At 51.2% G+C, this 25,082-nt stretch overlaps 2 protein-coding genes across 2 annotated transcripts; both read right to left on the reverse strand.

Annotated features, from left to right (window-relative positions):
- Positions 1-22,686, reverse strand: LOC117209437. Its single transcript, XM_033451503.1, has 5 exons — positions 22,141-22,686; positions 20,031-21,882; positions 2,489-2,708; positions 2,022-2,234; positions 1-1,735 (listed from the first exon to the last, which is right to left on the reverse strand). Exons 1-5 carry the CDS (start codon positions 22,659-22,661, stop codon positions 501-503), a joined length of 4,041 nt encoding a protein of 1,346 aa, XP_033307394.1. The 5' UTR covers positions 22,662-22,686; the 3' UTR covers positions 1-500.
- On the reverse strand, positions 22,656-24,817 carry LOC117209434. The gene has a single exon (XM_033451501.1). The coding sequence runs from the start codon at positions 24,502-24,504 to the stop codon at positions 22,684-22,686; it is 1,821 nt and encodes a 606-aa protein (XP_033307392.1). The 5' UTR covers positions 24,505-24,817; the 3' UTR covers positions 22,656-22,683.
- Between the last annotated feature and the right edge of the window lie 265 nt (positions 24,818-25,082).

The raw sequence follows: 25,082 nt of genomic DNA on the forward strand, positions 1-25,082 counted from the left end.
TATTATTATTATTATTATTATTATTATTAGCGACAGACGTTACGATTTCATCGTTTTGTTTCACGTCCTTTTGTCCTCACGTGCGAACTTCGTGTTTCGACGTCGACGTGTTTCTTCGTCTCTTCGATAGCCGGATTCTCCCCATTTCTACTTTCCCCTATTCCTCCATGTGTACACATTTTCGGAAAATTACGTCGCACGAGTTTTCCTCCCGATCCTTCTCACACTCTGTTCCATGTATTTTTCATCTCCGTACGTACGTACTTCGAACGTTTCGCGTTTTCCTCTCTCCGCTTCCTAACGCTCGTCTGCCAGCATTTCTTGTACGCTCTTTCTCGGATTCCAGTCGTTCCGCGATGCGTGCTTCGCTCGAAGACGTTGGATCTATCGAGAGTTGAAAATCGAGAAAGGTACGGCCAAATACGTACTTGCCGACAGAGCTCTGGATATACCGATAGAAAAAACCTGTATTTTGTACGCTTTTGCGTAGACGAACTGCTCTATGGTGGGTCCTTTTTCCTCGAGAATAATTTCGAACGTCGTCTTCCAGCCGAACAAGATCGAGTCCACTGTTCGGAAACTTCTAAAGCCTCTCTGCTCCGTCTTCTCCTCTTTCTCCTCCTTCTCCTTCTTATTCTTCTTCTTCTTTCTTTCCTTTTTCGATTGGCCGCTTCGTCTCGATCACGCCGGAAACCACGAAAACGATCCTTCCTGCCGAGCGATATCGCCGTTCCGACGAATCCGCCGTAATGCGTTTCTCGTGATCGCCACCATCGGCGCAGCCACCACCACCGCCAGCACCATCGTCGCCATAGGCACTTTACCGTGAACGAATCGACGAGGAAACACTCGATCCAACGCTCGTACAACAACGAATCACGATACGTCTTTCGTAAATGGAAAAAGGATTCGTTTTTCACGACGGTGGTGGTGGTGGTGGTGGTGGTGGTGGTGGTGGTGGTGGTGGGGATGGTGGTGACGACGGTGGTTGGAAAGGTGACGACGATGGTAGTGGCGATGGCTGTGGCGATGGTTGTGGCGGTGGCGGCGGCGGTTGCAACGATACGAGTTAGCGTAGCACCGGTAGTCGAAGGATGACGCGTGTCGACGAATCGAGCGAAACGACTTTTCCCACGCGGCCGTCGAGGTCGAAATTTCCATCGGACACGACCGCTCGCCGATGATATTTTTCGCCATCTCCACCACCACCAGTACCAGCAGCGACACCACCAGCTTCGGCATCGACGTTCGATCACCAGCCACTTTTCCAGCAACCGGTTCGCACGGTAACGCGCGCCGACGTAGTTGCCGCGAAAGCAACGGCGCAACCAGACGACGATGTCTATCAGGCCGCTCGTTTTCTTCGACTTTGATTCGCTACCGCAACGATTAGCACGGTGATCGCGACCATCGCTACCCTCGTTGCCATCGAGCGGCACGACCGGCCACAGAAGGATCTTGGCGATCCAGAGGACGGGAATCGTTCGAACGTTGCCGAGGATGCTGGTTAAAACGGAGCATAGCCAGAAGAGTTGCGGAAGGATCGAGGCTGCCGATCGATCGGAGGAGGAAACGCTGGCGATCGAGTCGACGCCATCGCCGGTTCCGCACACCAACGTTCCCTGTTGCCGCCCCGTACTCGAAATCGACGCAGCTGCGGAGTAAGTGGACGAGTCGTGTCTCTGTTCGCGCTCCAGGCTGCTGTCCGTGAATCCCGATTCTTCGTATCCTCCACCTGGTCGAAACAAAAAACGCAGAACCTTTGTCTTACGTCCGATCCAACCTACGGTACGCCGCGTCTTTCCACGTTTCTACGCGGTAAAGAGACGAACGTACGAAGGAAAGCAACCGAGGCTCGAGCCATTCGCGCGTCTGACGATATCGCTATTCGTAGCGCGAGGGATCGCGATCCAACTGTCGCTGCTGTTCTTCCGCGACGTTTTCGACGCGCTTTCTTTCAACCGGAGAATCGGACCGTCGCGAAGAGATCAGCGTAAAGAAAGACGAAAGAACGTACGTACCTGTGGAAGCCGGTTGAATGGGATTAATTTCGCAACGGGGTGCCGTTGGAGGATCGTGGTTGTTGCCGCGTCTCCGTGGTTCCTTGTCCGTGCAATTCGCGCAAATACCCGATCCCGGCAACTCCTCGGAACACGCGTGAAAGCAGCACTCGTTCTCTTCGCTGCTGTGCAATGCCCTCGCGGCTTGCTCTCCGGTCTCGGGGATATTCGGATCTGAAATCATTTCCGTTTACAAGTGCCGCGTCTCGCGTCTTCCTTCGAACCAGCCACGCGTCTCGTCACAGGATTATCCGCCTTTCGAAATCGGCCATTTGGTCGGACGACTTTGAAGAGGATGAACAGGGTGCCAAAAATGCTATTACCCTTGTGCGATGTGGTGCGTGGTTCGACAGAGGGCGAGGGACGACAAGCGGTAAGAGGACGGTGGTAAAGTACAGGCGGATCGTCATCCACGACCAAAGAGTTACCTCTGCAAAGAAAAGTGGGTTCGCCGGCGTATTGCGTGGGATAGGCGGGAGCACGATCACCCGGAAGTAAATAGGGACAACGTTGCTCCACGGATTGGCAAAAGGACCGACAGGGCCTAAGTCTGCTTCCGGCCCAGTTGTTGGAGCTATTCAAGTCCTGTGGTTCCCCATGAGCAAAGTAAGGCACCAGGGAGCTGCACACCCATTTCCTATACGCTTCCTGCAATCACAAACGATCTGTTTAGTCTGCGTTAGAACGCGGCGGATCGGCCGATTCCAGTCGGCCGCTAGAAACAGAAAACACGTTCGCACGATGTGCGACCAAAAGATACGTTATCGCTCTCTTCTCGTTTCTACGCTCCGTTTTCGGAGTTCTATTTGCGACGATCGGAGGTCAGAGCAGGCAATAAGACGGGTCAGTGGCTGACCTACTTTAAATATTACACTTTCTGCGCATCCTCTAAGAGCGCGTTATAATTACGCTCTGGTTGCAGGAAAACCCTTTTATTCGCCACGGCGACTTATCCCCGGCTGTTCTCTCTATCCGTATTCGTTATCCTGCTTCTCGTCTCTCGTCGCTCCGCTTTATTAAGTATTTCGTGTACACAGCTGAAAGAAGCGCTGCTCGGTATCCCGGTGATACAGGATCGTGAAACGGGCTACGCGTTTCACGTTCTTCCGTAACCTTGGCTCGTGCTTTGCCCGGCAAGTCCAGCTGTACGGCCGCTGCCATACGAAAACGAGCGACCCGGAACAAATCTACGAAAAGCAACGACCTCGGCGTAACTGCCTCTGCCCTGGTTTCTACCGAATCTCCGACCAGCTCGCTTCTCGCCGCCAAAATCCGCTCGTTAACGCTCGATCGGCCGAATCTCACGATCGATCCCTGTCGCGATAAAGTCGCTTTTCCGCCAATTGCTGGTCGCAAAGGAACGCGCGACGCAAGCACGCGTCCCAATTGGAAAATATGAATTTCACCGTGGCGAAAGCGTACGGTCGCACGGTACATACGACACGCGCGGTACACGCGTTAACGCGATTTAACGGCCGTTGCATCGTTTTTCATTTGCAACCGTTCGCGCGACCAGACATACAACGGCGCGTTGGAATTGCATCGTACAGGCAGCAGTCGCGTCTTGCGGTTTTTCGCTCGTGCAGAGACTCGCGTGACTCGGCTGCCGTATCAAGTAGGCAACGTATAATGCGATACGATATAATACGAACTATTGGTTTGGCACCTAAGTGATCGCGAACTTTGACAATACCACCTCTAATGACAGTTGCCAACCCGATACGATCGAAACTTGTCGGAGTTGGACTTTGTTCGCGCAAATGCCACCTTTTCCTTTCGTTCTTTCTCTATCGAAAACGAACGAGTCGTCGATAACTGCGTTCGAACGGAACGATGTTGCGAGTTAACGGAGATGACAGTGCTTCCTGAAGAATTCTACGAATCGCAAAGAATCGACTAAGAAACGCGGCGGACGTAATCTGCGAAAACCCTGGACGAGCTACCCTCTGTCTGGTCCGGAGACGCAGAAGGGAGACTGTTCGTAAAGCCAAACTCGCGGCAACGCGACGATATCTCACGGTGCGAGTATCGTAGCTTCGCGTATAGATATCGACGCGTCTTTTCGTCGGATTGGAAAATAGAGCGGTGGAATCGGCGTCGAAGCTGTGGCAAGGACTCCGAGGCTGCGACAGCTTCTTCGACTCGACGAATGCCAAGAACGACGGCAGTTCGCCGCACGGTTAACGAGAAAAGAAAGGGCAAAGATTGCTCGGCGAGAAACGCGAAAGGAATAGCCGAGAACGCTAGGACGGTAGATCGGCGGATAGGTAGCTACACCTGAAGTACGCACTCCAAGTTGGTTGACCCAATTCTCTCCAGCCTCTGTCGAGTATCTACGTTCGAGCTAGGCAGATGCGGTACCCTCCCCTTCGGGCTACGTCCTTCCTTTCGTCCCTCTGCCAACCCCGGCTCGTGCTGCTCGTCTTCCACTCGCTCCACCCGCAACCCCGTCCCTCTGTCTCCCATCTCAGCCGTCTCGTCCACCCTGTCCCTTTTCCCGCTTCGTGTCTCGTCGCTCGCCGATCAGTCTTCTCCCACCTTGTGCTCCGTCGACTCATCCCCCTCGATCGGCCGTCCCTACCCTTCCTACGCTTACAATTAGATCGCTATAACGAAGCGCAGCTTTCGAACAATACGTCGTTTTCCGATTTCCTTCCGCCGAATTCTTCGACGCCGATGCGTTCGCGGTTACGTGGCGCGACGACGCGGGTCGCAACCTGCGCGGGTACGTTCCGCCTCCTTCCTATCCGATCATCCCGTCTTCTGTCTTTTTCCCGCCGACTGAATTTCTCTCCTTTTCTTTGTCCCTTTTTTTCTGCTCTCTCTCCTTTTTCGTCAGATCGACCAGATGGTTCTTAACCCGAATAACGAACGAAACAGCAGCCACGTATCAACGTTTCCGATTCACTGGTCGGACTGGGAAGAGAGAGAGAGGAGCAAAGAAATGGGAAATCGGATATAGTCGGTGGAAATGGTGCGTTTTGTTCGCACGACCATACACGTTCCACCGGTCGCGATGGACCGCGTACTTCGTTCCTTTTCACCCGGACTAACGTACATCGACGCCGAACCTGCTTTCTTCTCGCTCTACTTTTCTTTCTCTTCGATACGGGCGACAGATAGCGCGCAGCCAGAGGTCTGCGTGTGTGTACCGTACGAGTATCTGTGTGGTCGTATTTTCCGACGCGCGGCTGTGTACGCGTGTATGCACGTACAGCGCATACAACGACCCGTAATTCCGCCTGTCATTGTTCACCCCGGATCCGTGACATTAATTTTATCCCTCTTTCGGAATACGCCGGAGTGATCCTTTGTCTCGGTCAGGCCGTCGAGATCAAAGACGAGAGGCTTGAAATTAGTAATGCTCTTTGCGCCAACGATTCTTTCGTCTTTCTTTTTTCTAGAAAAAACGCCACCGCGCTTGTGTTTCGTTTCACGTAACTGGGTAATTTAACCGACGATTTCACCGCCGATCCTCAGGATCGGACAAGCGTCTCGCGACGAACGAAGCCTCGATCGCGACGACCGTGACACAGCTAGCACGAGGCACGTTCGGCTTGACCTGGCGTACGTGCTAATTTGCCCGCTGGGAAATTTTCAAACGATGCTCGTGCAACCGGAAACCGTAGCCCTCGGTTCCGGTGTTTCTCGTTTATACGCCGCACTTGGCTCGCGAACGAGCTTTTCGGCCCACGAGTGCCACGAGTGCGCCGGATTAATTACCTGCGAAAGCGAGCGGAGGAGAAGAAAAGGGAAACGGCGAATGTACAGATCGCACGGGGCGAATGCGTAATTCGTGCAAACCTGAACGAGTTGAGGTGTATAAGTCGTGTCCGTGATGATTGTGGCTGGAGTGACTGTAGATGTCGCTGCTGGGGGTACTGCTATATTTTCTTCCTATTTAGAATCGTGGAATAAAAATCGGACTTAGGTCGCTGGGATTCGATCCCGCGTTCCGAACGTTCGTAACCTAATGCGCTAACCACTGCGCTACCGTTAGTTGTTTACGTCGAGTGGCGGTATTTGTGCTGTCGAGTGCCGCCACAGAGTCAACGAGTCGTCAGCCTTTCGATCTTCGAAATGCCTGCGATTCTCGCGACGACCAGCTGTTCTTGCAACGTTACGCGCGAAATTTACCTCCACCCTTCGAAGGAAATTAATCAGGGGCTCGATGGAATGGGAAATGGAGAACACGCGGCACGGAAAGTGGCCGTGCGTGATCTTTGCAATTTTTCGTAGCTGCGACAGCTGAAACATGGAGAAGCAAAGGGGGAAAAGAAAACGTCCGCGACGCGATTCCTTTCCACCGTCAAAGTTCCCTCGATGGAGCTGCAACGCCGTGGTAAATTCTATCGTCAGTCCCGCGGCAAATTCCTCGGCCGTGTAGAAACCTCGACGGATCTCCGTCGAATAGCTCGGTGGAATGAAAGAAAGTATTTTTCGTTCTCCGGAGAAACGACGAAAAGACCGCCAGCAGAAAAGACGCGAGAAGAATGAAAAGGAGAAATAAGAGCACCGCTGAAACGCGAGATGCGTCAAGCGATACAACGTCGAGGAACAAAGATGCCTATCGCGGATACAGAGAGATGCGACTGTTGTTCGACGTGTCGTGTCGTGCGTCGTGTATCGAGTGACGATGAGGGAAGCGACGAAGAAAGAGAGACAGAGAGAAAGATAGATAGATAGATAGATAGAGATAGAGATAGAGATAGAGAGAGAGAGAGAGAGAGAGAAACGTGGAAAAGGATGGAAGGATGAAAAGGGAGAAAAAAAGAAAAGGGGCCAGAGGGGAAGGGGTAGGGAAGGTTAGAGCAGCTCGAATGGGGTGACGGGGTGTCGGTGGTGGCGCGCGGCGGTGGTTGGCGGTTGCAAAAGCAATGCCCTTAGTCGCGGTGACCTGGTTACCTGGCCCATATCCGTGCCACCGTTCTACCAATGCTACCCCAAATCCTACCCCTCCTCGAGCCAGCTTCCACAGCCTCCTGCTGCACCTTCTGCAGCCTCGTCCCGGTGGTTTTCTCCTCCTCTTACTCTTGTTGGATCCTGCCTTCGCGTGTTCGTCGTCCTCGTCCAGATAAGGACGTTTCTCGATCGTGCGTACCTCTCTCTCCTGCGTCCTTCCCCTCGTCTGCGTTCTATCGATGTGCGATCAGAGAGAAAACAACGGAAAATGTTGCTTCGTCCAACCACGCTCGTCTTCTCTTCCGACGTTCGATATTCGGAATTTCACCGGGCATAGATTTGCTCTCGCGTAGATTTCATTAACGGATAGGTACACCTGCACCGCTTTCAAACAGGCGAGTTTCAATATTGTTGGTTACTCGGTCGCTGCGTGCCGAATTCCAATTAGTTTCGCCCCAGAAAATGAAAGCTGCGCGAACCTCGCAGATCGACATTTTCCAACGGCGAAATTCCCAGCCAAGTAAATATCGATTATTTCGAGCGTTTCCCAGCGCGTTGTTTCGGAGAAACGAAGAAGAGAAAAGGAATCATACGGAGATATCTATGAAATTCTCGCGATCTCCTTACCTAAACGCCATTGCGAAGGATCTAGAAACACGACGACGGAGACGACGACGTTTCGTCGTGTAAACGCGGATGAAAATTTTCCCGTCTTCCCACCTTCGATCGGACAGCGACGGAGGGCTGACCAGAGGGACGTTGTACAGGCGAACGAGGACGATGGACGTATCGATCAGCCGAACCGTCTCGTCGTTTCTCCTTTGCCTCGGAGTAGTAAGAAATTTTCGATCGCAAGAGCGGTCGTTCGACGACGAACCGATTTAATTACGACGAACGCGGTTCCCGAGGGCTGTCCACTTTCTTCGAGTAGGCGCAGTTTTGCGAACAAATGAAAAAACATTCAGTTACGCTCTTATACGTCGACCGGGCGCCACTTCTTACCGAGACAATTGCTCGCAAGACGACAGCCGCTGGCAAGTGTCGCTTCTCCGGCCGCACAAAGGCTCGAACAACTTGGAACAAAGAACGACAAAACGTGCCTCGAGTACACGACGTTTCCTCCTTTTCCACACCGTTGCTTTCCCAGCCAGGCTCGATCAACGAACCGTTTGTCCAACTAAATCGCTAAATTTTCGTTTGAAAAGGAAGCGGTGGCTCGAATCGTATAAATCAGGCTGTAGAAGAGAAGAGAAAACGAAGAAAACGCGGAGAAATTGGCGTTCAGTGGGCACGGAGTTTGGTAGAATTCGATGTCGTTCGGTCGGACGATTACGAACAAAGAACGATACGTACGCGTATCACGGTCGTTGAGCGAAGCTTCGTTCGTGTCGAACGATGTATGTACATACGTCGGCCGTAAACGCGTCCGCTTATTAAACTTGGGTATTGCGCTGTAAATACGAGCGGTAATGAATTTCAACGGTCGACAAAGGGACCCGAGAATCTCCGATATCCGACTTACGCGAGCGAAAATTGAAAACGTTCCCTCACGGCGCTTACGTGGTTCGCACTAAACGCGACAATTACCGTTCGTATAGCTTCACATCGACCACTCTGACCGCTTAGACCTTTCCGATGATATCGTCGAATCGGAAGGAGAAGGAGGCGATGAAATGTCACTCGTTAGACTCTGCTCTTCTCTTCTTCTCTTTTTTATTCCATGCTTTATACGATTGAAAATTATCGTTTCTGTCGGTCGTCAAAAGGTTAATAGATCACCGTGTTCTCCTATTACGAGCGACTGCAACGCCATGGTTTCTCACTGCAGTCCATCGTCGTAAAAACCACCCACCGGCAAAGACGGAGCTGGCAATCACCGAGAGCGTCGCTCGTATCCCACTCGAGGCCGTTAACGATCAAGCAGCGACGATTCCACTGAACGGACAATAAGCATTTAGCCAGACAACGAGAAGATCGTGCGACGAGAATAAATAATCGCCGCGAATGAGAAATTATTGTTGCAAAGCGCGAGCGTGACATGCACCGCAGAGTTGTGCCCGAACCAGCGAGTTTGTAACTAATGCGATACAGAGATCGTTGCGTGTTGTTGCGCCGAGCGCCAAGTATCCCTCACTGAAATTAGCCGGCCGTTCGTGGAACAAGGCAATTTTTTAACGCTTTACCGACCGATACCCGATTAATCGACTTTTTATCGACAATCTTTCTTATTTAATTCGTTATTTAGTACTAAGGTGCTTTCTCAGTTGCGTCACACAGTTTTATACCAATTTGAAACCGAAACAGAGTCGGGGCCGGTCAGATGTGCGTATGCGCTGTTGAACCGCGAGCGGTCGGTAAAGTGTTAACTAGTTGTCCGATGTAAAATTTAAAGGTTTAAAGACGTCTCGCGCATCGAGCGCTCGGGCAGCGCCGAAGATTTGAGAAGCGGGAGAGACGAAGGGCCGCGAACCGATCGGATCAAACCTGTTTAACGTTTTCGTGGCAAAAGTTGGAGAAAGAGCGGCGGATTCGGGACTCGGAGATCGATTTACGGCGTTGAATAGCTAGTTACGTTGCAGCTATTTGCGTCGAAGAGGCCAGAACGTGAAACGAACATCGATAATCGAAAGAAGGGCGAGTACGCGGTGGTAACGTGATACCGCCACGTGACATACGTTTACCTGATGAGAGGATTTAAGGACGTACGCGATCGTACGTGGATCGAAGGTCGCGCGATAGACTTATTTGATCCTGGAATATATATAAAAAAAAAATAAAAAGTTATCAGCTCACTTCCTAGCTGTCGATGAGTTTTATCCCCCATCCGGTATGCGTTGCAAATTCGACGAACAATTGCGCGAGTTTGGAACAAGGATCGAATTTTTAAACGCGGTCGTCCTATTTCCTAAATTCGTTCGTATCAGATTACGACGATGACGACTGTTTCACGGGCTCCGATTCGAAAGAACGGCACCGCGTTCCCTTGGGTATTTCCAGATAAAAGTTTTCGAATATTTACGAACAGCCGACCGTGTCTATATCGGTGTCTATATCGCTCGGGAGTAGAAGCAGAAAAATCGCCAGATACGACGAGCTAAATATACCTATGCAGCACTCGCAAACACAGATAGAATTCGTCATTTCCTACCGCTGCCGTTTCTAGGCGAATCGAAAATATCAGCCTCCAACTAGCGTCGTCTTTCTTCCCTCTGGAAACACGGAAACACGGAAAATCGATTTCAGCTTGGGAACCACTATCCGCTGGTACGTATCGGCGATCTACGGGCTATGCTGAAAATTAATTTTGTCCAACGATAGGACGTAGGGCGTAGAGGGAAGAGAAAAGGAGAAGAGAAACGTAAACGACGACGAGAGAAAAGTGGATGTCCCCGTGAAGACGTATGGCGTAGCGTCGATGTTAAACCGAGGAAAATAACGCTCTTGGAGGAGATCTTCCTGCACGTGTACGCTGTTATCGATCAGGCGAAGGATACGACGGTGACCAACGCGTACGAAGAACCAATGGCGAACAACAACGATCCCTTCGATCTTCCTTTATCCTCTCGCGCTGTATCGCGTCGCGTCGTTCGCTGCCACAGGACTCGCTTCGCTCTTCTATCGATCGAGCTTCGTTTTCCTAATTTCTCCGACCGCCGTTCGTTGCGAGGGTTTCGCGACACGGTACCTCTATTCGTGGAGCTCGCGGATGCCGAGAGATCGTTTGTGAAAAGGCAGAAGGAAACGAGGAAGCGGTTTGCGGGAAGCAGGAATTTCTCACGGGCAATTTCCTAGCGGTCAGCCGTGGAAAGTTTGTAATTTTTAAATGGACGCGAGGGAACTGTGGCGACCACACACGGTCTTGTATTCCCCGGACGTTGCTCGCAAAGTCTCAACCTGCGCTACGTATCGCGTAAAAGCGAACCACGTTACCTCCGAGCCTCGCTTTCAACGTTCTCTCCAGGACGTTACTACGCCTCTCCTCGAGCTTCCTAACAAGGTAAACAGAAAGAAAAAATTGCCACTCCTTTGTTGCTCGTTCGTGTTTCGCACGATCGGATATCGTTTTCACCTGTAACGCGCGACCTCTGGCTTTGACCTACTTGAACTACCAGCATCGATGGTAATAGAGAGAGAACGCTGTCTCGGTCAAGTAAGTTTTACAGCTGAAAGACGCACAGGCCGAACGATTACAAAGAATTTCTTTTCTTCGCGATTAGCGCAAGTCGAGCGCGCTACTTTCATCCACGTACATACGTATTTCCCCCTCGATGAGAAACAAAAGCGTTCGTTCTATAGCTGAGATTTTCGTAGCGGTCTGTTTTACCTCGTTTCATCTGCAGCCACGTGCGATAGGACTTCCTTTTGTTTGTATACCGATCGTACGTAAGCGTCCACTAATATACGCGCGTAAGAAACCTTAGCGAACGATACGATATCCGCTCGTAGTCCCGTCGTTTTTCACGTATAGCGATTCGATGGAGAGTGGAGAGAAGAGGCAAGTATTTTTCGCGCGCGCCAACGTAAAAGAGGACGATTCGTGTGTCCTGTTAGAACCTTTTCATTCTTCTGTGCCGTTTCGTTGTATCGATCGAAAAAGTCTTCTGACTGTACAGCCACAGGACGAGAACCGATACCCGTTGTTTACAAAGTCTATTCACCGATGTTATACCCGTGAAAACTTCAAACAACGTTTTACACTTGCTCGCAATTCAAGTAATTAGATACGACCATCGCGATACGCATCGCTAGAAGAGAATCGTTGGCCGTGCGAGACAAACGGAGACAGAGGTCGAAGAAGATAGAACTCGCAAGAAACGGGGTCGCGCGAAAGAAAAGGCCCTTCCATCGTAGTCGCTGGTTTCTCTCGGTCGAATCGATTCCCTCGTTCCAAACCGAAGGAATTTTAACGGAAAGATGTTCGATGTCGACCCCTTGCGACATCGATCCGTGTTTTATCCGCGCAGCATTGCCTCTCCGGTTCTGCGTTATCCGGTTCGCTGTACCATCGTTCGTATTTCACCTTCGTTCTCTTCTCATCGCTGTTTCTTCACACTCTTTCGACGTTCTCGTTCGAATCGAACGGCAAGCCTTCTCACGCGCCAACTTTCCTGTCTTTCGCTTCGACAAGGAAAAGAAGAAAACTTTAACGAGTAGAATCGAGGGAGCACGGAGGGAGAAGCTAGCGTATCTCAGGGACGAAACACAAGCAATTCGATCGTGTAAATTTAGCGATAGGATGCTCCCGTTGCCAACGAGTTATCGACGTTCGATATCAGTCGTTTCTTCTTCGAGCGAAATAAATGTCTTGCCGAATCTTTCCTATAAATTATAGAAAGTTGTGGCAAGTTGGAATCAGGTTAAATCCGTGGTTAAAATATCGCCGCGTAATAGACGCCTTTACATCCATACACGTGATAAATAGTACGCTCTTTTCCACGATGCTAATCGCTCAGTTTCGCATGCCGAATCCTTCGCTTGCACACGGAAGGTTCGTAAAAAGAAGAGAAGAAAAGGTCGATATGGGCAAACGGGAGAGCGATGAATTCGTGGCGTTTCAACACCTTCGATCGTATCGCGTGTACTCGCCTCGCTCGGTACCTGCGTTAAACAGAGAAGTACACTCGTGTTGAGACGTGTGCACGTGTACGTCTCGATGGTCGTTATCGAGTACGTCTCTGGCGCTCAACGAGGCTTACGTCGGCTACTAGGATTACCAATTACACGAACCGTTGCCAATTTCTTGGTCGATGTTCATCGACTAACGACAGGAAAGCGAAACCGTGCAATTTTATGGCGAGAAACGTTTGCAACCTCGAAGGATAATACTCGTGGAAAGAGAAAGTTTCTCAAAGATAATAGAAAGTTTCGAGGGGAATCTTTCGGTAAGGTTACGTCTCGCAACGGTGTCGACTATAAAGTAAAACAAAGAAAATAGAAACGGAACGTCTCGTAAGCGCGTATAAAGCTGCGAACGTGAATTCTTATTCGCTGATTATCCGACAGCATGCGCTCGCAGTAAATCTACGTACATATACGTATTTCACAGCCGTCGATATTTTACGAGGATGCCTGCAATATCGATTCGGTAAGTTGCTAACCAGCGCACACGTGACTACACGATCGCATAGTTGCAACTTCGTGAACTAGTTGATAGACCAGCAGACTTCCGATTTCCTCCATTCTATTCCTTAAATGACGGTTGCCACTCGGGTACGTTCGCCAGTAGTCGACGTATGGCGGAAAGAGAAGGAACGTCAGCGAGCGTTTCTTTTCAGTTCGATTAAAACAACCAGCTATAGAATGAAATATCGACGACGAGTAAACTTAGTATTTTTGCTATACGAAAGTAAGAACGAGCTGTTGAAGTGTCACGCGAAGGAACGTAACGCGTGCTGTAAAAGTGGAGAGGGGACGGTAAGTAGGCGAGAAGAAAGATTGGCGAGAGTAGACCGAATTCGACGATGCCTTGCAATTCCGTCCGATATATGGGTCAGGACGGTTGTTTTCTTCGAGTATTTTTCCGGTTTCTGTTATCGCGTTCGTCGCATTTGCTACAGCGTCGTCGAATTATAAAAAGGCCAGACTTCTCGACACGATCTGTTTATTCCCCGAGACACGCGTCTTTTTTTTTCTTCTTCCCTTGTTTCTTCGACGATCGTCTTGCCGGCGTTCTCCTCCGCCAGGTATTTTGCCTAGTTTCTCGCAGAGGGAAGAGAAGAGCGAGAGAAGGAGAGCCAAGGGACGAAGAGAGAAAAGGACGTAGGGAGGCTGAGTCACGACGAGGGTAAGAAATTTAAAGGATTTCGCGGCTGGAGGCGCGTTTCGCTCGAGTTGCGCGAAATCTTGACGCGAAAAGGAGCTGTGCAACACAGTTCTCGAGTACTCGTAGCACCCAAGTGCAGGCTAGAATAATAGGTACTCGTAGCCGGTACGAAATGGCAGCTAAGCCCCGATTTTATTCGAGAATTTCTTTGCACGAAGGAAAGCCATTTGCACGACTTTATTACGGCGAACACGTGCGGGACAACAATAGAAAACAAACGTAATATTTCCAACATCATCTTACCAACGTTTTACGACAGAGAGCGGCGTCTACAGATTGGAGCAACGATCGATCGTATCAGGTCACGGTCAAATTATCTCTTATTATCGGCTACGGAGGATCGTGGCCGATCGAACTGTAAGCGCGACGCCAGCGGTATCGTCCGACAGACGGATCGAAAAGTCCCGATGGCGATACCTTGGGCACGCGTTTCGGCTATGTAGAATCCGGTACAGAGCAGCGAATCTATAATACAATCGTAACAGCGCTAACAGCTCTACGCTCGTGTCTATAACGTTCCTCTATTGGCGTTGAGTAGCTACCGAGCGAGGGCAATCTCGCTATTGATTGCACCTCGCATCCTCCCACCCCTTTTACTCTCCTACACCGGCTCCCCTCTCTTCGACCATCCTTCGTCCACCCCAACCTTCGGAGCAACCCCTCCGATTCCCCTTTTTCTCTATTCCGCTATCCTCTTTCCCTCCTCTAGACTCTTTCGATTCGAATCTGTTCCGTGACAGACGTTCGGCACGCGCGTATCCTTTCGTTCCTTCGACACGACATACGATGCCGATTATCAAGTCCGACGAGCGATCCGTTTCTGTCCGATTAATTCCTTTTCTCGATTACTCGGTGAAACGCGCGATAACGCGACGTACGCGTTACAATTCGCAGTAGTATCTATATACAGGATGGTTGGTAACTGGTGGTACAAGCGGAGAGGGGATGATTCTACGCGAAAAAAGGAGTCGAAAATATAGGATAAAAATTTTTCGTTCCAGGCTTTGTTTTCGAGAAAATCGACTTTGAATTTTCGCTCGGTACGCGTGCACTTTATCGCGTCTCGTTATAACGGATCTCACTCTGTAGATCGGTGTCTCGATGGATATTATCGCAGTTTCAGTTTGTTTTTGCCGTAACGGAAAATTAGGAATACATAATAAAATAATATTACAAAAATTGCTGAAAATGTTGCCCATTCTGCCGAGCACGTACTTCTGCTCTTCCAATTAAATTTCTACGAACACTTCCTAACGTATTCGATTGTTTTAAAGTACGAAGGGCTACAATAATCTTTTCTTCCAATTGCTCGCAACTTGCGATTTCTTCGGAATAGACAATTGATTTAATATGGCTTCGTAAATAAAAGTCAAGCGGAGTTAAGCGAGGAGGGCAACATTTTCAGCAATTTTTGTAATAACAAACTTTATGATTACTCCGTATTATTTCATCATGTATTCCTAATTTTCCGTTACGGCAAAAACAAACTTAAACTGCGATAATATCCATCGAGACAACGGTCTACAGTGACATCCGTTATAACGAGACGCGATAAAGTGCACGCGTACCGAGCGAAAATTCAAAGTCGATTTTCTCGAAAACAAAGCCTCGAACGAAAAATTTGTATTCCATATTTTCGACTTCTTTTTTCGCGTAGAATCACCCCCTTTCCGCTTGTACCACCAGTTACCAACCACCCTGTATATACGTATGTATGGTAAAATGGTACGGTTACGTCGCAAAGATCACGTACAGTCGTAAGGCTGATCGATAGCTGGAAGCAACTGGAAGCCGAATGGCAAGAGTTAAAGGAACAAGCAAGGAAATAAATATGTATCAGGAAATAGTATCGTCCGCGATAGTTCGAGAAGCGGCGGTCGCGCTTTGACGTCAGTTTTGTTTAATTAATTCGAGCGAGTTGAAAGAAACGATGGAGACCCGAGGTCGAGACTACGTCACAGACGAACAGGGCCGCGTTCGAATAAAACGGCAACTCGATTCAGCACTGCTAACGCGACCTTTCGTCGCTCGATTCCACCAGTGTTCCGGCCGGCCGAAATTAACGCAGCTTATTTTTACCAGCAATATCGAGGAACGCGTCGTCTCGCGCGTCGACTCGCGTCGACGGTCCAGCTTGACGTCAATTTTGTTAATTAATTCGCCTTCGTTAGAACGATCGATCGAACGAGACGCGTTAGCCACCTCGCTACCCGCGAAAACTCGATTTAACCGCTTAAACATTTATCGGGGACATCCTATCTCGTCGACTTGTTATCGTATCGAGAGACCGATATTTTCATTTCGAGCTACAGTTCGCCCCCTTTGCGAATCATAGCTTTTCCTCCGTCGTCGAATTTCACGTAGCGTCGCTTCGTCGCAGCTCGCCGTACGTTCGTCGAATGTAACGCTTTGCGCGTGTCGTAACGCTTCTGAAAAGTTGGGATCCGCGGCGGTAAACGCGATTACCGTAATTCGTTCGCTCGAAGGTCGAAACGGCGGAGCAACGAAGCCATCGTTTCCTCGTAATGCATCGCGTAAAGCCGCGCGAAAATCTACCAAATCCGTCTATCTGCTCACTACCGAAATACGCTTAGTTGAAACAGCGAAACGATAAATTACGGGAAAAGCCGGTCGTTCGATCGGTCGACGCGCGTTACGTACTCGACGAGAAACGTACGGACGCGGTGGACGATGGAAACGAGGGAAAATTTCAAACAAAAGAGAGATAGCATAGAGTGGCGCATCGGAAACGAGAGATACTGGAAGGAAACACCTAGCTAGTCGACATAATAAGGAACACTCTGACAGAGTCGCATTCATCCGCATAGTTTGTTGCCAATTACCCCAAGTGTCCACCTACGTCGAATTCTGCACCAGAGCCGAGAGACATCAACGTCGTATCGTTGAGTAACATGTATGCATAACTTGCATAGGACACGCGATATATAGCTATGCGCGTATATCTACGTAGCTACACGTATATGGATAATGTACACACGTAGGAAACGAACGAGGAAGAGGAGTGGCCGCGCACTGCATCGGACAGCTTGCAACTGCGTATATTGTACATCGGTAATAACCGTTCGCCAAAAATGTAGCCAAGCATAAACAGTTTTTTGCGCTGTTCCGTTCAAGCCATCTCAACTGAAAATCTTTGCCATTTTCGTTGGTCCACGAAGTATTTTATCGGAATTACGAGCTCGGATTTCGCTCGAAGGCAACGAGAACGAGTTACGAGTCGCGCCAAATAAAAGTTTCTTTGGCAACAGGCAACGCGATCTTGCTACCTCGCACCGTACGTTCTCTCTGTCTCTCCGTCTCTTTCCCACCATCTTTCGTTGCTTCGAGTTTCCCCTCGAGCGACGCTCCACGCTCCATCGTTCGCTTCCCTTCTCGCCTTTCCCTCTTTCTCGCGTTTCTATCGTTTTGCAAACCGTTCTTTCGTTCGTCCGGCCATCCACGCTCCTTACCGATCGCTCCTTCTTTTAACCTGGCGATCTGCCGTTCGTCTCGTTCGTGCCGAATTTTCCCATCTACGACAAGTACTAGCGAGTTTTCTCGATACGATATCGCTGTTACGCTTTCCGCCTTGCCGACTACCGCCGACTAAACTAATTTCGTTCGCTAAGGATACGTAGTTTACGAGCAAATCGTGGCTTATCCGAGGCACGCGCGTCATTACGAACAAGTCGTAAGCAAACTAGCTGCCACGGCCAACCAACAGTTTCGCACCGACGCACGGTTGACTATACTTGACGTTTAATCGTTAAACCACTTGGTACGCGCCAACGTGTCCGTACGCGTGTGTAAGAACAGTACGCACATGTTCGTAGCACGTACCAAGGGACGAGCGAGGCTGGAGCAAGCGCACTAATCGCGCGACCGGATTTCGCGGTTTTCCATCGTCGGGCGAAACGACGGGTAAGAAACGTAAACTTTCGGAGGCCGAATGGTCGACGGTTGGACGCGTAACGTTCGCTTTCCAGGCTAATCGTTCGTTACGTCGAACGAACGATACGTGGCTCGGACAGCGGTTTCGAGAAGGGACAACGAGCCATTAACAAGGTTACGCGAGGATTTCCCTCTATATCTGTCTCGGACGATCCGCGTGTATACTTTGCTCACCTATATACACAGAGACCCTGCAAGCAGCGTAAACGCGCCGACGCCAACACCGACACCGACACCGACACCGACGCCGGCGCCAGCGTCAATTTCGTAGCACAGAAAAGCAATGACCGGCTGCCCGTCGCCTGCCTGCAACTTTAACTGCAACTGCAACTGCGCCGGTCATAGTCTCCGGTACACCTGCACTCGGGACCTTTCAACCCTTGCTGGCTCCGGTATCACCTACCTATAGCGACGTAACGACGTAACGCAAAATGCTCGGACGTTATGTAGAAAGTTTCGTTGGATCGCACGGGAAATCGGTCGGGCCGAAAAAGTTTCAACGATAAAAACCGATAACCACCGATCGACACGTGACTGATAACGGCTGCCACGATGTTCAACGCACTGGAATATCTGCAAATTGATTTCCGATATAATCGTCGGGGACGTCGTACAAATTAGTTTACTACTTGATCGTACCAACTCGTTGCATGTTAAAACAATATCGGTAGTTGCCGAGGAGAGACGAGCAGTTCTAATCGAACAAGTAGCAAGTATAGCGTAACGAAGGTTTCTTTCAGAAATTGCGCCATCCACCGGATATCGCGAATACGCGGATTACAAATATAATACAAATAGGTATAGGTCCGCGTTCCTTCCTAAAGGTAGAACATCAATCCGGAGGAAGCGCGCTCGATGATTAGCTGTCTGGCAACGACCCGACTGATTGGGATCGAGACGCGAGGCACGTTCGTATCTCCGATACGTTGTCCTTAACGTTGATTTTAGTCGGATCCCGGTACACGTGCTTCGATTCGTTCTGCTAGGAATTTTCGCTCGTCGATGCGCCACCACGATGCCCTCTTTTCGTACGCGTTTCGTTCGAGCAAAAAGAAAAAAAAAAGAAGCCGATGAATAATAAACGAACCCGTCCGATTAGCTCACAATCAGCCGCCAATTAACGCGTTCTCGCGTTATATAAAACAGACTCGCGTACCGTAACCGGGATCCTGGCCATCTCGTGCAAGTTCGTTCATCCACTTTCGTTCTCCTAATTTGTAGGTCAACGATCCTTCAACTTTCATCGAACGCTGAACAGAATTAATTAATCAGTCCCTTTCCTTTTCTTTCTTTTTTCTTTCTTTTTTCGACAATCAGACGTTTTATCCCACGAAGAATCCGGCACGCGTTCCAAACGTGTCGCGGTCGCGTACGATGCAACGACGCGCTTACGACGATTCTCCGGCGGATAGTCGCAGCATCGACGGAGAAAAAAGAGGACGAAAGTTTGAGGCGGAGCGCAGATGCAGATCGAGGTAACGAACGAAGAAACGAATCGTCGCTTCATACATATGTATATAATGGCATTAAATCACGAGCCGCAAATGGGGCAAACGAATGGTCGTGCTAATCGCTCGAATCGATATCGCGCTCGTGCTACTCTTCTCGCGTAAACTTCTGTCCGCGCGATCAGCCGAAAATTTTTAACGCCGTGTAAGCTTGGCGCCACCAACACAGCGGCAGTCCGAAGGCACACCGTGGCGAACGATTTTTCATAGTCGGTAACATCGCACGATTAATCGGATCAATTTCTTCGCGATGTTCCCGAGACTCTCGCTATCGAGCGCGAAAAGGTGGAACAAGTTGCGCGCGATGCGAAGAATTTGCACTAGGTAAGATACTCGTTACGAGAAATATAACGGACGTACAAGGAGAGAGGGAAACGGGATTCGTAGCTAATTGGCAAACTTTCTGCGCGAAACGTTTCTCTGCGCTGAATCGAACGAAAGAGGAGATCGTTCGGTTGTTCGATGGTGCGTCCCGCCGATTCGTCTGCCAAATACCGTGTTTCCGCGTTTTCCCTCATCTCCCGGGAAAGAAGAGGGGACAAGATCTCACGAGGACGACGGTTATCGGCGAGACGAGGCGCTTCGTTTGCCAACTTTTGCGATTACTTTGCAAGTTGGTCGGTTATCGGCTAAAGGCTGGTCGAGCGAGTACGCTCGACGATAACAGAGCGGAGATGGGGGAGGAAACGAAGAGACGAAGGAAGAAGAGAAGGAGCAAACGGAGAGAAGAAGAGGAGAGAATAGAGAGAGAGAGAGGAAAGAGAAGAGAGCGTGAAGAGCCGTTACCTTGCAGTGGGTGCAGTTGAAGATGACCGAATAGGGCTGTGCACAGTCGTATCGCGCGAGCACTTCCTCGAACTCACAATGCAATCTTGCGGCTAACACATCGGCGTGCAACAGCTTGTCCAGGGCATCGACGCACTTCTGGCCACCGTTTAGCACATTCTCGAGCGGACCACCCTTGCCAGGTGCCAGGGCGTTGACCACCGCGTGGTCGCAGCAGTGCCGCAGACGCAACCCGCTCATGAACCAATATCGATTCTCCCTCGGGGTTAAAAAACTTCGCGTACTGGTCCGGCCAAAATCATCCCGACAGATGTCCCTCTTATGTGACTCCTCGAGATAAAAAAGGCACTGTTCCGGATCCATCCGTACGCCCTCGGCTTTCTCTCGGTCGGTCCTTCCCTTTTTGTCACTCGCCACCTCACCGCCGTCCGTCCCGGACGACTTTATCGAACTCGAGTCGAACCGTTCCGATTCCGCCACTGCTGTCTCTGTCGTTGCCTCCTTCTTTCCACCGGTCGACCAATAACAATTCCTTCCGGTGACCCTGACCTTCTCGATCACCTCGACGAACTCGGCATCGTTTCCATTACCGCCGTTTCCCTTCGAGCTTGCCACACAGGCGACCGGACAATATTTCGGTACTTCCGGTGGACCGCAGCTACCCTGAAGATCGGCCGGCGCTGGGCCCGCCAGATCGCAGGCCGATAACCAAGGATTTATTTGGTTCATCTCCCAGCTATATTCGTTGTAAGGATGTGTCGATTCGGATTCGAAAACGGCTTCGCCGCGATCTCGATACGACGATTCTTCCACCTCTCGTTGCTCGCGACCTTGGTCTTCCCGCTGTTGTAGTAGTTGTTGTTGTTGTTGTTCTTCGTGACGGCGACGGTGATGTCCGTTACTGGCGTACTCGGCGTCCCGGACCAATTGCTCTCGCACACCGTGCTCTTCCTCCAGTTGCCGATAACGTTGCTTCTGTTGTTGTTGTTGTTGTTGCTGCTGTTGCTGCTGCTGCTGATGTTGCTGATGTTGTTGACGCTGCTGATGTTGTTGACGTTGATGAGCGACGCTCGACGACAACAACAAGGAGGAAATTTGCGTGACATTGTGCCGCGGAAGGTTTTCGACTGGGCCGAGGGATGGATTACGGGTAAAACCGGAGATGAACTGTCCGGAGAGATTCGTCGAACACACCAGCGGCCAAGCCAATAAATACAAGATGAACAGCAATCCGTACTTTCGGCCGCGCCAGTTGTTGGATACCTTCGTCGTCGTTGGTCCGTTCCTCGAGAGTTTCGTTTCGTTCTCGCTGCTTCCGTTGGGGATGATCGGCTTCTGGAACCGGGCAGTGTAGTGGCTCTCGCGTCTCCCGCTGTTTCCGTTCGCGACGCAAACCTTTCCGCGCGTATCGCGTCCCGAATCGGCATTCCGCTTACGACGGCTTCGAAATTTACGAAAACGTTCTCCGTCGTCACAAATACCATCGTCCACCACTTTTCTCACTTGGAGTTTGTCCCCGTGGTTGCCAACGTCTCGACAAAATTTCGTCTCTTCTCGATACTCTTCCTGTCCAACACGAACGTTCCCGATCTCGCGGGACGACGCGACGACACGCGACGACTCCCCGATATCACGGTAGCTTCCGATATCATCGTCCTCGTCATTGTAGGCAGTGTAAGGAAATACATCGACCGAAGGAACGTTCGTAACATTCGCGATACGAATTCCAGAGAAATTGACGGATTCCTCGGTGATCGCGCGATCCCGATCGTCATCTTTCTTCCATCTCGTTCTCGGTTTCCTGCTTCCGGTATAACAAGACCGTGACCTCGATGCTTGGCACGTCGATAAAATAAGGTCATTGACGTAACACACGTAGTCGATGACATCGTTGTCGTCGTCATCGTCTTCGTCTTCGTCGTCTTCGTCTTCTTCGTCTTCATCTTCGTCCTCTTCGTCTTCGTCGTCGTCGTCGTCGTCGTCGTTGTCGTCGGTGTCGTCGTTGTCGTCGGTGTCGTCGTTGTCGTCGTCATCGTCGTCGTCGTCGTCGTCGTCGTCGTCGTTGTCGTTGTCGTCGTCATCTTTGTTTTCGACGGTGTCGGCGTTGTTGTCGTCGTTGTTGTCGTCGTCGTCATTGTCGTCATAACCGTTGTCGGCATCGTCATCGACGTTTTTCTTTTCCTCGCTTTCGAACTCGAACCGATCGTTCCCTCGCTGTACGCGACAATCACCGCTTTTTTTCTGCAAAATATTGGTGAGCGTGCGAATGCGCGGGCGCACTTCGCTGCGGTAAACCGAGTCGTAAGAGACACGAAAGGCAGTGGCGTTTCTGGTTTCGGATCCGTTTCCTTGCTCGATCGAGCAGCAACGTCGAACCGACGACAAGAATCGACGATGATGGACACCGTACGCGATAACTGCGGTGAATTGTCGTTGCCGTTGGAGAATCTCGGAACCACGAACGAACGGGGCCGAGAGTCGGAAACGAAAGAAAGAGATTCCCGCGGTGGTAGATCGGCGCGGAAGAAAATGAAGAGGCAAGCCCGAGGACGAGTAGCAGCGGTCGTTGCCGTTGTTCCAATCGTACGACGTGGATGGTGGTCCCGTGAATTCGGGCGGATCGAGCCGCATGGACACAAGCTCGGGAACGTTGTTAACGTCCCCGGTCCGTCCCGACGACGATCGTCCCCGTCGACGGCCCACGCCACTGACTCGTGACGCGGTCCAATATCCTTCGGTTTGTCCACGTTGCCTTTCCGTTCTCGACGATATCCGTTTCGATGATATCGACGCCGACGATATATCGTGATATCGAATTTGTTTCGCTGATGATCCCTGTTGCGATCGCGTACGTTCCCGTCGTCTGACTGCACAAGGCCCCGCATCGCTGCCACCAAAGATCGGGGCTCTTGTTAGCTCGCCGCGTATGCTTCTCGATTCTGCCGTTTCTCGTCGTCGTCGTCGTCGTCCTCCTCCTCCTCGCTTCTGTGCTCGTTGTTCGCTGGACGGACGACGACGGGTCGTCGGTAACGCCGAGGCGACTCGCGCTACCTCGTTCCTCGATTCTCCGCGGGTCGACGACGACGCGATCGACGGCCTCCGTGCTGGCGTCGCCGCGGCGATTCTCGTCGGTAAATCGTCGAGACTCGGATCTTCTCGGTTGCAGCGGCAACGAACACCGACTGTCTCGGGGAATCGAAGAGCAAATCGAAGAGCAGGCCGTGATTGCCGATCGAAGCAAGGCGAATCTTTCGTCGTAACTAAGTTGCCGGTGTCTATCGTATAACCGATACACGGAGGATCGAATTTGCGCGTAAAGAGGGACAGTAGATTGTTCGGCGAGTCGCTTTCCTCCCCGCGGATGATCGAGACGATCTTCTTTTCCAGACGACTCGTAAATGATGTCAGCCCCGCTCGTAGATATCCCGGAGCCGATAGCCGGATGACAGCTGTCCGAGCGGCCCGGGGCGGCGGGGCCCTTAGAAGTCCCCCTGGAGCAGGCGGCCTCCTTCTCGACGATCCCGGCGATCTCGACGATGATCTCGACGGTGATCCGCGAAGCGAACGGCCAACTCGAACCGCGCCAACGCGACGATAACTTGCACGGTGGTGAAAACACCGGACGCCAACTCGCGCGGCAATGACAGTAGTGGTAATAACAATGGCGTGACCACGCGTTCCACGCACTCGGGATTCTCGTGCCACCGCCGCCTCCGCCGCCGCCGCCGCCGCCGCCGCTGCTGCTGCACCCGATGATCCACCGCTTTCGCCTCTTCTTTCTGCCGCGCCACCTGCACCACCGACTCCTCGTGTCGTACAATCCCGCTGCTGCTCTCTTCTTCGCTCTCGATCTCGCTCTCGATCTCGCTCTCGATCTCGCTCTCGCTCTCGTTTTCGCTCGAACGCTCCTGTAACTGTTGTTGCTGTTGTCGCTGTTGTTGCCGCTGTTCCTGTCGCCGCCGCCGCTGTTCCCGATCTCGCTCCCGTTCCACCTGCCACTCGCGAATCTGTTGCTGATCTCGATCTCGATCCCGATCCCGTTCCCGTTCCCGCTCGCTCTTTCTCGCAATCTGATTCTCTTGCCAGATGGTAGCCGCCACTTCCGATGCCGTTGCGGCACTGCAACCACGCCGGTAACGGCAGCTCTCGACCAGATTGACCAGCGAGACAGTGACGATCGTAAACGCGATGACAACCGTCGTCGTCGTTGTTGTTGTTGTTGTTGTTGTTGTTGTGGTAGTAGTTGTTGCTGCTGTTGTTGCGCCGACAACGGCGACGGTGACGACGACGGCGACGGCGACGACGACGGCAGTGGCGACGGCAGTGACGACGGCAGTGGCGACGACGACGCCGGCGATACTGCCCGTTTCGAGGACGACGGAGACCTGCGATCTCTCGACCGGCGAAAGCACCTGGACACCGTAGTCCCCCTTCCGAGGCTCACCAGCTCCCGATACGGGGCACCGAGGTTCATGCTGCATCCTAAACGCCCGGCTATTCTCCCTTTTCTGTCTGCCCCCCTTCGGTTATCGCGGATGATCACGCTTGCCGATTACACGGCAACGCGTCCCACCGCGTTAACGACAACTTCAACGGCCACCACGTTGACAGCCTACACGGCACCGACGTCGTTTTCTTTGTTCGTTGCCATTGCGTCGGCTTCATGGACACACCCCAAGCAGGTTCGCCAGTAGCCTGCCGAGTATCCACCTTCCGCGCGAGTACTCTTACCTAACCTTTCCTCCTTGACCTCGTTGTGCTTTTCTCTCCCTCTCTCTCTCTCTCTCCGTCTCTCCTCAACCCTATCAGGCTGTCTTGCTCTTCCTTGCTCGCTCGCTCTCCCGATACAGTCAACGTATACCTGGTTTCTTACCCGACAACACCACCGTACGAGTTCTTATCTGCTTCCTCTTATCCTTTGTAACTTTTTCCAACGCGGGTCCGGACAAACACCTTCTTCTCCCTTCCTTCGCTTCTCGTTCGTATACAATACAGACAGGATTGCTTCCTCGGTGGCAAAGTGAGGTTAGGGGACTACCCTTGACAAATATG

Source organism: Bombus bifarius, unplaced genomic scaffold (genome assembly GCF_011952205.1).
Source record: "Bombus bifarius isolate JDL3187 unplaced genomic scaffold, Bbif_JDL3187 scf7180000008176, whole genome shotgun sequence".
Classification (NCBI taxonomy): Eukaryota; Metazoa; Arthropoda; class Insecta; order Hymenoptera; family Apidae; genus Bombus; species Bombus bifarius.

Coding starts and splice junctions, on each gene's coding strand:
- LOC117209437 (XM_033451503.1), bottom strand. CDS start 22,661: ATGCGGCTCGATCCGCCCGAATTCACGGGACCACCATCCACGTCGTAC. Junction 2,235..2,488: donor ACCCACTTTTCTTTGCAGAG/GTAACTCTTTGG, acceptor AAATGATTTCAG/ATCCGAATATCCCCGAGACC. Junction 1,736..2,021: donor CATTCAACCGGCTTCCACAG/GTACGTACGTTC, acceptor TGTTTCGACCAG/GTGGAGGATACGAAGAATCG.
- LOC117209434 (XM_033451501.1), bottom strand. CDS start 24,504: ATGAACCTCGGTGCCCCGTATCGGGAGCTGGTGAGCCTCGGAAGGGGG.